The 16094-nt window shown below is 47.7% G+C and overlaps 1 protein-coding gene and 1 pseudogene across 12 annotated transcripts; both read right to left on the reverse strand.

The window, feature by feature from the left end:
* Positions 1 to 7051: 7051 nt before the first annotated feature.
* Rabl2 (RAB, member of RAS oncogene family like 2) lies at positions 7052 to 15735 on the reverse strand. Of its 12 annotated transcripts, none has more exons than XM_087558316.1 (9): positions 15663 to 15735; positions 14642 to 14795; positions 12433 to 12462; positions 11198 to 11277; positions 10550 to 10629; positions 8804 to 8915; positions 8432 to 8526; positions 8089 to 8172; positions 7052 to 7928 (listed from the first exon to the last, which is right to left on the reverse strand). In XM_087558316.1, exons 2-9 carry the CDS (start codon positions 14746 to 14748, stop codon positions 7848 to 7850), a joined length of 669 nt encoding a protein of 222 aa, XP_087414442.1. In that variant the 5' UTR covers positions 14749 to 14795; positions 15663 to 15735; the 3' UTR covers positions 7052 to 7847.
* Septin7-ps3 (septin 7, pseudogene 3) overlaps positions 15659 to 16094 on the reverse strand; it is a 35883-nt pseudogene continuing 35447 nt past the window's right edge.

Consider the following 16094-nt stretch of genomic DNA (forward strand, 5'->3'; position numbering starts at 1 on the left):
GGATCTTATGGATGTACCTGAGTTTGGAATGGCTTTTTACAGCCATTAGATGTTTAAGACTATTCATTGTAAGGGACAGAAACTGGTTTGAACCTTTGTAAGGATACAAAGATACGCAGGACCAATAGGAACGGGTCAGAAGCATTCTCAAGGCACAGCGAGCCCAGCCAGGTGTGGGAATGGTCTGAAGCTTCCTCAGAATGGCTGCTGGACCCCCAGTCTAGACCTGCCCCACACTGCCTGAGGCTGGGGTCAGCCTTCAGCCTGCCCACATTTGTTTGCCTAGTCCTGGGAAGGACACCCTCATGGGCTCTGTTCTGCTATCCATTCTGGTCAAGAAAGTAAATCAAACCTGGCGTTTGGATTAACCACTTGTGTTTATTAGAGATGGCAGGGCAGAGAGAAGCGACACTTCCTCAAATCAAAATGTCCTTACACTCAAGGATGCGATCTATTCTCAAGAGTTGTGCTTTGCTTTCCAGCTTTGGATTGATAGGAGTGCAAGGCCTCTGACCACTCAGAGTGAGGCACAAGGACCCCCTTGCATTAGGAATAAAAACCGTAGCAGGACGTCAGCTGGGCATGCTTGCCTGCTTGATTTGACCGTGCCTATTCACCTGTGTGCAGAGCTGACACTCTTTCCCTTACTGGCATACTTCGGATTGCACAGTCCCTTTCTTGGGACCCCAGACCTATTTCTAAAAGCCTGGCCGGCAATGTGAGAGGCTCCCTGTGACCAAAGGTCCTGGGAACTGACTCCCTGCCACCTTGTTGCCGCGGTCCTGGATATAGACAAATATCTCAGGCTCCTGAACTAACCGAAACCCATGTGAAAGGAATCAGCAGCGTTGAGATAATTAGGGACATTGAATGAATGTGGCAGCAACTAGGTAACTTCTGTGCACAAGCCAAGGCAAGAAAATTGGGCTATAGAATACTGATATAGAATACTGATGTGGTTGGGCCTTTTTTTTTTTTTTGAGGGTGAATATGTGACTTAGATGTCTGTCACAGGGTACTTGGAAGTGGAAAAACAAAAGGTCCAGGGGGGACAACACATGGGACCAGTACAGGGGGTTTGAGTAACTCCCAGGGGGACTTGGGAAGGGAGGAATGAAGGTCCTTTGTCTGATGTTCACCATTTAGTCCATTAGGATGGATTTTTGAGTTTCTGGGAAGAAAACTTCAGAACCAAGAGAAGAAAAACAAAGCAACAGCAAAACAAAACAAACAAAAAAAAATGTGAACACTGCTTTGGTGGGCGGGACATCTGGAAGGCCGTTTGAGCGTGACTGAAATGTTTAATCAGAGAAGCGAATATAGATTCCCGACCTGCAGTTCCAGTTTCCTGTGTGGGGAAAAAGCAGTTTGGGCAGAGTTCAGGTGGTATAGGGAGTCCACAGCAACTGCAGTAGATAAAGGGCCTCGGTGCTCCTCAAGGGTTATCAAGAATCACAGTTATAAGGATGGGAAACCAGGCTCCCTCTCTGGGTAAGCAGATGGATAAAAGGTCTGAGGCTAATAATAGTAATGTCTCCTAAAGCCCATGCTGCAGCAGTGGGGTGAACAAAAAGGAAAAGAAAACCGATTAAGATGGGGTGTCTTAGGGTTTCTATTGGTGTGATGAAACACCGTGACCAAAAACAACAGGTAGGAAAGGGTTTATTTTAGTTGATAATTCTCAGGTTTATATTTCATCACTGAGGGAGTCAGAACAAGACAGGATCCTGGAGGCAGGAACTGAAGCAGAGTCCATGGAGGAGAGCTGGTTACTGGCTTGCTCCTTATGGCTTGCCCAGCCTGCTTTCTTAAACCTATCTAGTCCACCTGCCCAGGGATGGCATCACCCACAGTGAGCTGGGTTCTTCCACACCAATCATCATAATAGCATATAGACTTACCTTATAGGCTAAGCTTATGGAGGCATTTCTCAAGGTTCTCTCTTCTCAGTAACGAATAGATTTGGGTCAGGTTAACAACCACACACTGGGTATGTAAACTTATAGAGCATGTTAATGATGAAAGAATGGGGAAGAGGTGATTCTGATCTTGCTGGAGAAGGGACCCAGGACCCTCTTTTCTCTGATGCAACGGCAACAACGTAAACAAGAGAAAAGAGAGCCACTTCCTAAGGGGGATCCACTGGATCACTTCTCTTTCTCTGTGCTGGGAGCCCAGTTCTGTACTGCCAGCTCAAGTTCTGACTCTCTTGTATACCCCAGTGTCTAAGAATGAACCTTGAAACAATGGCAGAAGGATATCCAAAATCCACAGAGGAATCCCCTTAATTGATGTTCCCATCCAGGGATGTTCTCAATTTGTCAACGTCCCCCTTCCCAGTTCAGAGGTCTTAAATTACAAAGGGGGCCAAGGCCTCTGGTAGAACACCCATATGTGATCTTTGCTCTATGGGATCAATATCTCGGGCCTCAACTCTATGCCTGGCCTGAGGTACTGTCGATCTATTACTTTCTGTAATGGACAGAGAGGATGATTAGAGCTGTTGCTACACACAGACATTCATGTAGGCGAAACACACATAGAATATTTCTAAAAAGACGAGGTTTCTACTTAAGTGGAGGTCACAATCTCTTTGAGGCAGGAGAAATGCCTCGGCCGTTAAAAGCACTGCTGCTTTTATGGGTGACATGGATTTGGTTCCCGGCACCCACATGGTGTTCCGAAACCACCTTTTTAGTTCCAGGGGCTCTGGCATCCTCTTCTGACTCTGAAGGTACCAAGACCACCCAGTGTACATGCTGGCAAGATACCCATTTAATCCAAAAAACAAAAACAAATGCCAAAACCAAAATTAACAATAAAAAAGAAGGAATGCTATGTCTGGATAGGGCGTCATGATGAGAGATAAAAAGATCTCAACCAACAACTCACATGGAGTAACAATGAGGTCCATCAAAGCCATTTGAGGAATCGTTGAAACTTGGCCATAAAGGGGATTGGAAAATCAGTACTCCAGTCTTAGACTGGATAAAAATAAAAACATTTAATAATACAAAGAGAAATTAACATGCAGTTGGGAAAAGAATGGCCGACATTATTTCTAGGAAGGCAAAAGGACTGGAAGAAAAAAGTGTTTGGTGTTAAACAAATTAAATTAAAGAGCCGTTGGGACGTGGGATGGTGAAGTTGCACTTTATAAGAAGAGCTGGCCATTACACTGAACAGCTGCAAGAGACTGAGGTTTGAAAGGAAGATTCTAGAGGCAGAAATGAGGGGAGAAGGGACGTTTCAAGAGGGAATTTCCTGTCTTAACAAGAAATAATACCTCACATGACCTTTGCAGAGGATTAAAAGACATTAATAAAATACCGTTTGTCACCTCAAACTGAAAGTCCCAAACTAACTCTCATTTTGGCTCTGTATGCACTTTCTCTTCTGCCTTTTCTTGTTCTCAGGGAGTGTCCCCTCACATCCAGGGTCATTCTGACAACGTGCCAAGGCTCATGTTAAAATGTGTATTTTTTTTTTACTACAGAAAAGGAAAAAAAAAAGGATTCCAAGGGAATTAAAAGCTCGCTTAAGAGTTGCAATAGGAAAAAAGCTTGATAATCAAATTATGGGTATGGGTATTCTTAACTCTCACTAATGTGCCATGGATTTCGATTTGGCTCTTATTTAGGGAAGAAATAGTAAATGTGCGTGAGAGAATTATTGAGAAGGATGTAAGTGTGCGTTCATATTTCTGGTAAAGGGGTTAAAAAGGAAGGTATTTTAGATAAGGATGGATTTTATGTAATAAAACAAGATTTTTGTCCTAAGAATGAAAAACAAAAGTTTAGTTACTGTTTTATTGCTATGGAGAGACACCTTGACCAAGGGGTCTTCCGAGAAGAAGGAAGACTTTATTTGGGGCTTACAGGTTTAGAGGGTGACTATGCTGGGTGCTCTTGTGTCAACTCGACAAAAGTCATCGAGAAGGAGGGAACCTCAACTGAGAAAATGTCTCCATAAGATCCAGTGGTTGAGCGTTTTCTTAATTAGTGATTGATTGGTAGGGCGAGCCCAGCCCATTGCGGGTTGTACCATCCCTGGGCTGGTGGTCTTGGGTTCTATAAGGAGGCTGAGCAAGTCATAAGGAGCAATTCAATAAGCAGCACCCCTCCATGTCCTCTGCATCAGTTCCTGCCTCCAGGTTCCTGCCCCTCTTGACTTCTTGTCCCAACTTCCTTTGGTGATGAACTGTGATGTGCAAGCACAAGCCTAATAAACCCTTTCTTCCCCAAGTTCCTTTGGTCATGGTGTTTCATTACAGCAATAATAACCAAGATAGTGAGTTCATGACCATCACAGTGGGGAGCATGGCAGCAGGCAGGCAGCAGGCAGGCAGTAGGGAGGCAGGCAGGCAGGCAGGCAGCAGGCAGGCAGCAGGCAGGCAGTAGGCAGGCAGGCAGGCAGGCAGGCAGGCAGGCAGGCAGGCAGGCAGGCAGGCAGGCAGGCATGGTGCTGGTCCAGTAAATGAGAGTGTATATACTTTTTGACAAGTAGGAGGTCCACAGAGAGAAGGGTAACTGGGCTTTTGAAACCTCAAAGCCCACCTCTAGTAGTACACCTCTTCCAATGAGGCCACACCTCCTAACCCTTCCCAAGTAGTTCTACCACCTGAGAACCAATATTTCAAATGTGTGAGCATATGGTGTCCATTCTCGTTCAAGCCCCAGAAAGAACAAAACAAAGTTAAAACCAAGTCACAGCAGGTTGGAATATATTGTATAAGGTTCACGGAGAATGGGACTTGAGGGTGATATATGTTTGATGATAAAGTTACGAAAATTCCTAAGATTATACTGATCTATGTGTAAAATAGACAGGGGCTCACTGTAGCTATATCTACCCTGGAACTCAGTTTGTGGTCCAGAATGGCCTTGATCTTTCAGTGATCTGCTTGTCTCCGACTTTTCAATGTCACCACACCTGGCTCCACAGCACTCTCAATAACTAAAATGCAAACAGGTCAATTATTTGTCAGTGGATGAATAAACAAATTGTTGAGTATGGACACGATGGAACACAGTCCAGCTACGAATGAGAGACAATGTACATGATGCATAGATGAATCTCTGACTCTCACCTCTCTGTCTCTGCCTCTCTGTCTCTCTCAGAAACAGGGTCTTTCTTCATAGTCCTCACTGTCTTGGGGCTCACTATGTAGTCCAGACTGGCCTCTGCCTCAGTGCTGGGATTAAAGACATGTGCCGCTGTGCCCTGCTCTGGATGAGTCTTGAAAGTGGAAGAAAGACACAAAAAGTCACATATTGTATAATTTCATGTATATGAAATATTCAGAATAAACAGATATCACCAGTGCGGACTTCACTTTGGAGTGATGGGACCACACAGAATTGGCAGATGTCCCACATTGTGACTGAATGAAATGCGCTGGAAGCTTAGTCATGTGCATTCACCTCAGACATTGCATCCCTATGTAGTCTATTTAATTTAGTCCCTTCAAAAACTGGTTAAATAATAAAGTGTGGCAGTAGAACCCCTAAAACTTACAAAAGGCGTGACTTAATGACAGCTGTTGTGCAGTAGTTATCTATGAGCACTCTGACCCCAATACCAGTATTGATGGACTAATGCAGTTTCCCCTTCCCCAGAGAAGTGTCTGAGCTAAAGTAGGGGCTGCTTGGCCCTGGAGGACACAAGCTATCTCCCGCATCTCATGTGTGCACTTGGTGACAGTTCTCTGGCCTTCAGGCAGGACCAAATCTGCCACAGTTTGTCCTTCCTCCTGTCCCAGGGGTTGGAGGTTGTGGTAAGGTTGGCCTTCAGCTGAGATAAGAACTTGGATTCTCACCTCACTCTGTTCCCCTTGCTCAGCTCAGAAAGCAGCCCTAGTAGCCCATCTAAAAATTGTCTTCTTAGGCTCTGCTTCAAGGAAATCTAGTACGAAACAGTATGGGGGGTTGGAGAGATGGCTCAGCGGTTAAGAGCCCCGACTGCTCTTTCAGAGGTCCTGAGTTCAACTCCCAGCAACAGTATGGGAAAACCAATAATAGTACATTTTTGAGTATGTGAAATCTATCTCAATAAAGCTATTTACATAAGAAGAAATACCTACTGGCTGGAATATAGTTCAGAGGTAGGACACTTACTTAGCTAGCTCATGAGGTCCTGGGTTCAGTGCTCAAAATTGCAACACACTCATGCGTACAGGCACGCACACACACACACTCACACTCCCCGATTATTAACTGATTATTAATCATTTACAGTAACTGTTGTTTGTCTTTTTAGGAGGAGTCTCACTTTGTAGCTATGAATAGCCTGGAATTCACTCTGTAGACCAGACTGAATTTGAATTCAGAGATCCACCCACCTCCGCCTCGAGACTGCTGGGATTAAAGGTGTGTTTCACTATGCTCAGTAACAAGTTTTTTTCTTCTAAAAATCTTAACTCATCTGAGTAATGCATTCCTGAGAGTCCCTGATCAGAAGTCAAAGTTGAACATTTAAGTATTACCTACTTAAAGGTGAAACACACTTGTTCCTGAGATCTCAAATCTACATTTAATTATAAAAAACCCCACAAACAATAAATTCTACTGAAATGGTCTCTATTGTTAACCAAGAGCTAATTTGGACTACAGCGTAGTAGCCTATCAAGGCAGTCTTCCTTCATCTATGCGGCTAATGTCTTTGTTTACTTCAGACCACAAAGCACAGATACTCGGTGTGATGGTTTGAAGGAGAATGGCTCCCGTTAGTTCCTGTTTGAGTGCTCGTGCTGGTGGAGTGGTTGAGAAGGATTAGGAGGTGTGGCTTTGCTGGAGGTGCGTCCCTGGGGATGGGCTTTGAGGCTTCAAGGACCTTGCCATCTACCATTCCCATTGGTACTCTCTGCCTTGTGCCTGTGAACCCTCAGCTACTGCACCAGCGCCATCTTCCTGCCTGCTGCTGCAGTGCTCCCCAGGATGATGGTCCTTGACTCACCCTCTGACACTGTGGGCCCCATTAAATGCTTTCTTCTAGGTTGTCTTGGCCATGGAGTTTTGTTATGGCAACAGAGAGGTAATTAAGACACTCAGTGTTTATGAAACGTACTCTTTATTGTAAAAAAGGAAACAATATAAACAAAATGATAATGCAAATGCTCGGGACAAGGCAATCCAGCAAGCTGCAGAGCGCAGGCGGCTCTCTTCTGCTCCTCACTGCTACCCTGACCACGACGCAGTGTGTGGCTCGCCCCAGAGGTGGAGGAAGCTTTCTACCCTGAGATGGAGGTTTAAAGGGGGTTTTTGTTCATGTGGTGGGGAACAGTAAAGTGTGTGTAAGCAGATATGGCTAGACTTGTCTTCACTCCACCGCAATAGTTCTGCTCCTGTGCTCTCAACTGACCTAGAAGAGCTCCTGAAACAGTCGGTGCTAAAAACAAATCTGGAATTAACAGTTGTCTGTCAAAATATTGTTGAGAAAGTTGGTTGGGAGACAGGGACAGGGGTATCATGGATGGATTCTGTAGGGACACAGTCCTTTTGCATCATTCTCTCGGCAAAAAGGAAGTGACAGTCCCTGAGGTCAGTTTGGGAAGAAAGACCAACAAACACCTAAATGTCTACTAAGAAGACATGAGCATGTGCACTGTTTCTGCACTGTCAGGCTGCTGGGGTGGGGGTGGGGGATGTGAAAGACACGGATCCCTCGTCCTGATGCAGGAAGCTGGTGGGTATCACATCTGTCTAGTTTTTGTTGACCTCATCATGTACCACAGAGCAGTGGGTTTGCAGGAAGTTGAGCAGGGGTAGTCTAGAGAGGTTCTCCAGCAATGTAGGGTGTTCCAAATGGTCCCCAATACCCCAATTCTGCCATGTGTGGATGTCCTCTGGTTAAGAAGGAGATGGGCTCTTGCTCATGTCACCCTGCTCTTGGTCTGGTGTATCCTCTTCTTTCTGCTCCAACTTGAAGTTCTGTGAAGGAGTTATAGGTGAAGCCTGACCCTACACTTGTCCATTCATAGTTCTGAGGCAGTTAGGCGTTGCAAAGGCAGGCAGAACCCCATGTGTTAGGTTGTACTGCACACTCTGAGGAATCATCCTTTCCTATCATACCTCAATCAGCCTGACTTACCTCAAGCTCCTGTAAAACCTCATCCATGAAGTCCTGGGAACTTTTTTTGTAAGCCACAGCTAACCGAATAGCATCATTGAAGAGCTGAAGGTGGGACAGAAATGGCAGAAGTGTAGTCGTGGGTAGGACCCTGAACCTTGCCTTTATAAACCAGTCTCACCAGTCACTGGCCCCTCTCTCACGCTGGTCCCATAGACTATCTCACCAAATGTGGTCCTCCCAACTTCTCTCCTCTGCTGCACCCAGCCACACCCTGTTCTTGCCTCCTCCTTTCCCTTCTTGCCTCCCCAGGACTCCAGCACTCCTAAGCCACATCAGCAGACTGCCTAAGGCCTACCATTACCTTCACAACATTGGTTCCATCAGCAGCCGAGACAAAGTACAGGGGTAGGGAGAACTTCTTGGCAAAACTGAAATTCTTTTGAGTCATCTGTATGTCTGCTGCAGAGAGAAGCAGGGCACTGGCTTGTCTACCCGGGCAAAGGGGAGAGTTTGGAGGCAGGGTCAGTGGAGGCTCTGGGCTCTGTCAGGGACTGCCCTGGAAATGGGTACTAGGGGTCTGTGTCTTGGGAGGACAGGGTCTTGCTGCTGGCATCCCTATGAGAAAAGGAGTATCTTGGGAAGGAGAAACAAAGGCTGCCCATTCTTTGAAAGAAGGAAATGTGTGGAGCTTGGTCCCGGGAACTACTGTCACCCAGGTGCAGGGATGGCCCACCATCAATTTTATTGGCCACCAGGATGCATGGGATCTCCGGCCTGAACTCCCGAAGTTCTGCATACCAGGTGCCCAGGTTCTTATAGGTGATTTTCCTCTGGACATCAAATACCTACAGAGGATAGAAGACAGTTTAGACACAGTTACATTACTTCATTTGCCTTATTTCACACTCTTATTTAGTACCCTTGGTTATTAGAATTAAGACTTTTTAAGTTCTCGGGGTTGGGGATTTAGCTCAGTGGTAGAGCGCTTGCCTAGCAAGCACAAGGCCCTGGGTTTGGTGCCCAGCTCCGGAAAAAAAAAAAAAAAAAGAAAAAAAAAGACTTTTTAAGTTCTCAAGGGCTTTTGTGCTTAAAGGACTGTGGAGGAACAGGTCATGAGTCCCTTCCATGACCCCTTCACTGTCCTCATCTGACAGCTGGCAAGCCCCTTCAGGTGGCCTCTATGTGCACACACAACTATCTGACTATGAGCTACCAGTGTGCACACTGGAAAGTGAAACGATACATCGGAGGAGGCTGCATAGAGACGGCGGCATCTAAGCAGAGACTGGACCATGAGCAGCGTTTCTGTTGAATGGGTATGAACTGCAGAGAGCTGAGGGAAGAGCAGTGGGGGAGGGTGAACAGACCAGTCTCTTGTGTATCCCTTTCGTGCCACTCCTTATGGATGAGAAGGCACCCACTCATGAGAGCAATGGTGTGCATACTGTAGGAGGTAGGGCTAGAAGAGTTAGGTGGTGTCAACTGCTATAAAGTGCCAGGGCAAACTTACATTTTGTAGGGAGACACCACAGCAGTGGTGTCAACTTGTGTTCTTATCAGAGCTGTAGCGCCAGCTTCCTTCCCTTGTGATTAGGACCAGAGTGACTTACAGAGCGGTCACAATACAACATCTACCTGGGGACCTCAGTCTTGAGGTCTAGCTGCCATTCCGTGAGCTAGTCCACATCGGCTCTACTGACAAAGTGTCCTCACTTGGTGACAGTCCCTAGGGTTCCTAATTCAGAGACCTAGACTATGGGACTGGGGCTCAGCTCAGGGGTAGAATGCATACACCTATGGGTAAAGTCAGTCCTGTTTACTCCCTAGTATCAAACCTCCAATCAGCCTACGGACTCGTGTGTCACAGATGCTTGCCATTCATGAAGATGTTTTATCTGTGGATTAAGGAGGACATATTCCTTCTCGGCATGTAAGGGAGGTGGCCTGGAAAGCAAGCCTGGGAGCTCAGAGGCAGGGTCGCCCTCCCAGAGGCAGGTTTTCTCAGTCTTACTAGAGCCTACGCACAGGTGACTTTGGGGAACTTTTGTGCAGTCTGTCACCCATGGTAACCATCCTAGACAGCACAGGGAGAGCCTGAGAGGCAGGTGAGGGCTGCTCTGAGAGGGGAAAGGCTTTTCAGAAGCTGTGGGTGAGGTACCCGTGATGTTTCCCTCAGTAGCCGGCGGTAGCCTTGTCTCAGCCATGCTTTCTTTGAACACTGAGTGGTGAAGCCAGCCCAGTGCCTCTGCTTTTCTTTCCTTTGCCCCCATCTGAGGCAGCTCCTCTGGCATATTCTGTTTTAGAAGCTATGGGGGGGGGTTAAAGCATCTGGGTGGCCTTGAACAACCTTCTCCTACACATCTATATTTGGTGGTGGGGCCAAGGACCATTGATCCCTTGTCTCCTTTGTCTCCTTACCCCTTAGGCTGGAATAACCCAGTGGCTTTTTTTTTTTTTAACTGCCCAGCTGGTTTCATACCATGATGCAGGCGTGAGCCTTGTGGTAGTAGGAGGCATGCATGCTCTGGAACCGCTCCTGGCCTGCTGTATCCCAGAAGTCTGCAACGAGAACACAACTGTCTGCCCAATGGGGCTGAGGGACAGGGAGACACCCCGACATGTCCCAAGCATTTCCATGCAGGTCTCTGCAGAAACATGAGTGTATTGTGAGAGGAAGACATCAAAAGAAGGAAGGACAGTGCAGATAGGAAATCCCGGAAGGAAGAGTGTAGGTGTCCCTTGTCCCCATAGATGGTGGACAGTCAGGATATATGGCCTGGTGACCCCAGGGAAAGGTCATGTCTGACATTTGAGAAGTGGTTAGGCCACAGATGGATCTATGTATGCTAGCCAAATGCTAATCCCTGAGATGAGAAGGTTTACCCCGTCAAAGGCCTCTGTACCCCTTTCCCTCTGGAAGAACAGTCTTCCAGTGTCTGCTTGTCTAACTCCTGCCCTGCACACTAGTCCTGGCCTGGGTGCTGTGACACCGTATGTCCTTGAGTACCTCCTTTTCTGCTCCTTGACTTCCAGTTTTTCCTCCTCCACTCTCTCCCACGAACCTCCTTTCCTACCACCTCCCACCCCCGCCCCCACTCAGCGTGGCCTGAGGGCCCATGCTGCTCACCCACAAGGATGGTCTTGCCGTCTACTGTGGCCGTGTGTTTATACAGGGTCAGAGCATATGTGGACAGTTGCTGTGGCTGGCTGGATGCAGGTTAAGGAGCCAAGGTGACTCAGCAGAGGTAAGAGAATGGGGACGGGGCTGAATGGGTCCCCTTCTTACTTAGTTTTTCTTAATTTTTTGAGACAGATCTCACTATGTAGTACTGGCTGGCCTGGCACTCACTATGTAGACCAGGCTGGCCTCAAACTCAGGGATCTGCCTGTCTTTGCACCCTAAGTGCTGGGATTAAAGGTGTGTGCCATCATGCCTGGTCCTTTTTTTGTTGAGGCAGGTTTTCCAATGTAGCCTCAAACTTGTGGATATCCTGACTTTGTCCTCTTTCTAAAGAAGTTAGATTTCAAGTTGAATAACTTCTACAGACAGACAGAGGCAGCATCAGGGGCACAAGGTCTAAGGAAGGGGCTGGGAGAACGTCCTGGATACCTGAGTGTGAGGTCACATGGAGCAGGGTTTTACAGAGAAGTGGTGTCACAATGCTCTAAAAGGTAACTGAGGACACTTTAAGACTTTCATGGACAGAGTTCTAATAGGCTAGGACATCATGATTATTCCAGGGTAAAAACCACTGACAGGTCTGGAAGCTGACAAAGCATTCACAAACAGAAGTTCAGGTTTGTGTGTGAAACACCAACAAAATACGTGGGGAACAGCGTCTTGTGAGGCTGAAATAGGCTGGACAGTTTAGTGAGCCACGCTGTGGGCTTGGTACACAGTGGATGGCACCAGTGTCTGGGGAGAGAGTAATTGGCCCTGCAGTTCTCAAATGTAGCCCTCAGGGTCCACTTGGGGAACTTTTAAAAGAAGCTCTAAGTTGCAGCCCCTTACTCCAAATTTGTACAACAGCTCATAGGATGAGGAAAAGCTGATACCCACAACTTATAAGGCGTATTCCTACTGAAGACGTTTGAGGCTCTGAGGAAAGAGGTTAAATGATTTACTCAAGGTCAGAACTAGTAAATTTGTTCCAGACTAAGTGCTGTCTGCTATTCTTCCTGGTACAGATCACATGTAAGTAAGCAGCAGCCTGGACTGCATAATGTGGTTTGGGTCACCCAGTGAGGAGCCAGCATGAGGGAAACCCACTGGTCTTCCCTGGACTGCCGGCCTGGAGGTTAGGATGCACGAGAGTGGGAAAAGCCACAGGAACAGAGGACATTTCAAGTCTTTAAGGATACAATCCATCCATGAGAAACCTCTCCATGAGTCTGTAAGGGAAATGTGTGAGGTCACAGGTCACGTACCATCTCTAGCTTCTTCTCTCTACTTTGTCACCCCCCGGGCTGACAATGTGGAAGCCACCTAAGGCTTCCTGTCACTTGTGAACCCTCTGTCACAGTTTCTCTTCAAGCCTGCACATGGGAATCACCATTACCAAGCTCAGAGAGCCAAACCAGCGGTGTCATCCCAGCGGTCGACCTGCACGGGGCGCTCCAGTCCCTTACTTCCATCCCACATACTGCTACATGCACAATTACCCCTGCTTGTGCACGGGGAAACTGAGGCCTAGAAGCCTGTATTTGTCATCCAGTGGTCATTTTCTCAAGGCTCTGCCATTCCTTAGGGCTTTGCTCAAATGTCATCTGAGCAGGATGGGTGACTCTGTGATAGGTAAGAGGCTTGCACTCCTCCATCCCTCTCTGCCCTGCACAGAGCTCCAACAAAAACATTAAATTACTGGAGTGTCGCTATCAATCGGTCGCTATCAATCGGACAGAGGGCGTGGCATAGCAGTTTGCCAATCTTTAGTCTGCTGCTACCTCGCCATGTCCAAGGCAATGCACTGGCCCTCAGTCAGTATTTGAACACATGAATGCGGGCAGCTAATAAGTTTAATTTAGTACATATTTTGCAGCCATGGGGCAACTCTGAAACCTTTTCTTGGTATTATAGCCACTGACTACGAATCAGTCTATATAATAAATCTACACAAAAAACAACACAACAAACTTTGTACCCCCCTGAAAGACATTAAAATCACACACACACACGCACTCACGTGCACACACACACACACACACACACACACACACACACACACGAAACAGCATACATACATTTTAAATAAGAACAAAACCAAGATTTTAACACTCCTATGGTGGATAATTTCAAATGTCAACATGACATGGTTTAGAATTACCTGGGAGAGGGGCTTCTGGGTATAGACATACTGAAAACTGGCAGAGAACTCCCACTGAAACTGATCAAGGCCTTCTCACCCGCCAACCTTCCTCTAGACACAGATTCCATCCTGGTCTCTCTCTAGCATTCTGCTTAAGATATGAAAGGGGTGGGAACTACTTGCCTTCACAATGTACAGAGGCCAGGACTGTCAGTCTTTTCGTGGTCTGTTAGCTGCTTAGACTTTTTACAAACTGCATTGAGTTAGGTTAGTACTTACTTAGGCCTTCCCTGGGCTTCTCGCCAGTCCACATTTCCCTAAAGGTCTATCAATTATTAACCCAGGGACTGGTCTCCCCTCGCCTGACACTCCTGTTCTCTGTGTCAGTTCTAAATTCAAGTGTGGACAAAAGGCTGCCATTTTCTGGGTAATCTTCCAAATCCTTACTTTCAATGCATGGGATATTGTTGAGGTTAGAGCAACTGTAAAATACTCAGCCCAGCTTCAGTGTAGGGAAGAGAAACGGATGCCAGTTCAGGAAGCTGGCTCCAAACTAGCAAGGCCCCTGGGAACCACTCATTGCTGAGTCTGGCGTAGAATGTGAGGTATCTGCGGACTTGAGGGTTGGGAGACTAAAGCAGAGATTTACGTAGGAGCAACTCTACCCTCATCCTTTGAAGGCAGAAATGAGCATGCGTCCTCAGCACCTCACACTGCGCAGGTGAGAGGCAGGGTGTCTGATGGAGATAGGCCGAGAGGAGTGCAGATCTCCAGGTGGAGAGTTCAATACCCGCACAGGCAGGCACTGTGCAGAATAATCCGGTCGTTCACAACATCACAGTCGATTATCGTTCAACCTCAGGGAGTCCCTCCAAGGAAGTGTTACTGCCTATACCCTACCTGTCCTGTTCCTCTCGCCAATCCCCACTGTCCTGCTCTAGCAACCCCTCGACTTCACACAGGTCGTAATATCTCACGTGCTACCCCTGTACTACACCAGTCATTTCCGGGGTGATCCATCAACAGCTTCTGTAAGGACTCAGAAGGCTCCCTGATTTCTATCTCTTTGACGCTCTCCCATTTCCCCCATGAACACCGTTACGGACATGATTCCGAGGCTTTCCCATGCACACCTAGGCTCCAGTCAAGGCTCCTCCTCACCAGCTCACAGAAACCACACACACTCTCTTCATCTCTGGAGCACTTTTCTGATCCCCCCAGAGCCACTCTGGGATTGTTTTTTCTTCCCCAGTTTCCTGACGTACTTGGACTTGCCCACTGCACTGTCCCCCAGGCAGATGATCTTCACGTTTTCATGAGCATCGTACTTCTCTTGGTCCAGCTCACCCTGCTTGCTTCTGTCCCCTGCCATTAGCTCGTGTCCGTGGACAAGTGTCAGCCTTGGAGTCTTGTCACCGTCTGGAAGAGTCAACAAGAGTCCACTGTTAAGAGATGAGAGCTCTTTTCAACTAAATCTACTTTCTTCTTTTTCCTGAACGGCTGATGAGAGAAACCAAGCACAAGCATCCCAACAACTTGGTCACCATGTGCTCTCTGTCTCTATCTCCTGTCACTTCCCATGGCAGATGAGTTTGGGTCACATCTCCCTTCCTACCTTCCTACCTTCCTACTAGATTTACAAGTTCAACATATGCGTTCTCTTACTTGTAAACTCAGATGTTTAACTGCTCATCGGTTTTTTAAATAGGAGACGAGGGCATATAGCAATGTTACGCGTTAATCATAAACAGTGCGTTAGTTCAGTGCACACTCATACTTCTCATATCTCCACAAGTTTAAGACATGACTACTACCCGATGTCAACACCGGTGCGTAACATCATCTCTAGCCCGCTCCACTCGCTCCATTCCCAAATACGACTCGGCGAACACTGCTTCGAATGTACAATAATCCAGATTCTTCGCCCGCTGGGCTGCAATTACACTACAGCCTGTACAGGGAGTGGTCCGTTCGAAAGCCAAATCCCGACTATCGACTCACAGTGGAATCCCTCAGTGACTGTCACTGTCTTCATGCGGTCAAGCTCTCTTTCGTGTGACAAACGTTTTTAGGCGCTCATCGGGCCTAGCCACCATCTCCCGTAAAGGACCCGCGATCTGGGTCGGGTCTCGGCTGGGCCTCTGCCTTCCCTCCGTCCCATCTCTCGGGCGGGTGTTCCCAGGTACTTTGTCCTCAGTTCGGCTTCGCGAAGGCTCAGAGGGACCCGGGACACCGCAGATGCGCTCTCCCACCACAGCCCCTGGACCTCAAAGGCAGCCGGCTTACCGCTTACAGGTGACCGTAGTCCGGTAGCGGCTCGGCCGCGTCTCTGCCGCTGCTACGCGACCGCACCAGGACCCCGAGCTGGGCTGTCCAGCAATGGCCTGAAGGACCCCAGTGGTGCGCGGGCTGGCCAGCGCAGTGCCTGTCTGCCTGTCGACTCCCAGTTTGCGCATCTGTTCCACTGACCAGGGCATAACAGAGTGGGTGCACTGGGCTACCGGCCTGGGGTGGGAGTGGGAGCCGCAGGTTGAAGAGGCATCTGACCAGCAGTAGGTTGCTGCAGTTTGTGATACATTGCTAGGATAAACCTAGGCAAATTTCTAGACTTTTTTTCCCTCATTATTCACTTTACTTACCTGTCGCTGCCCCTCCTGCCTGACTCCCCCTCACACAATCCCTCCCCACAGCTCCTCCTTTGCTCTGAGAGGGTGGAGG

This window comes from Rattus norvegicus, chromosome 7, assembly GCF_021556685.1.
Source record: "Rattus norvegicus strain SHRSP/BbbUtx chromosome 7, alternate assembly SHRSP_T2T, whole genome shotgun sequence".
Classification (NCBI taxonomy): Eukaryota; Metazoa; Chordata; class Mammalia; order Rodentia; family Muridae; genus Rattus; species Rattus norvegicus.

Excerpts from the sequence above, each read along its gene's own strand:
- Rabl2 (XM_087558313.1), bottom strand. The coding sequence starts at position 15,411 with ATGAAGACAGTGACAGTCACTGAGGGATTCCACT. Across the intron at positions 10,630-11,197 it reads CGGCAAGACCATCCTTGTGG|ACTTCTGGGATACAGCAGGC; the intron begins GTGAGCAGCATG and ends TTCTCGTTGCAG. Across the intron at positions 8,916-10,549 it reads AGGCTCACGCCTGCATCATG|GTATTTGATGTCCAGAGGAA; the intron begins GTATGAAACCAG and ends TATCCTCTGTAG.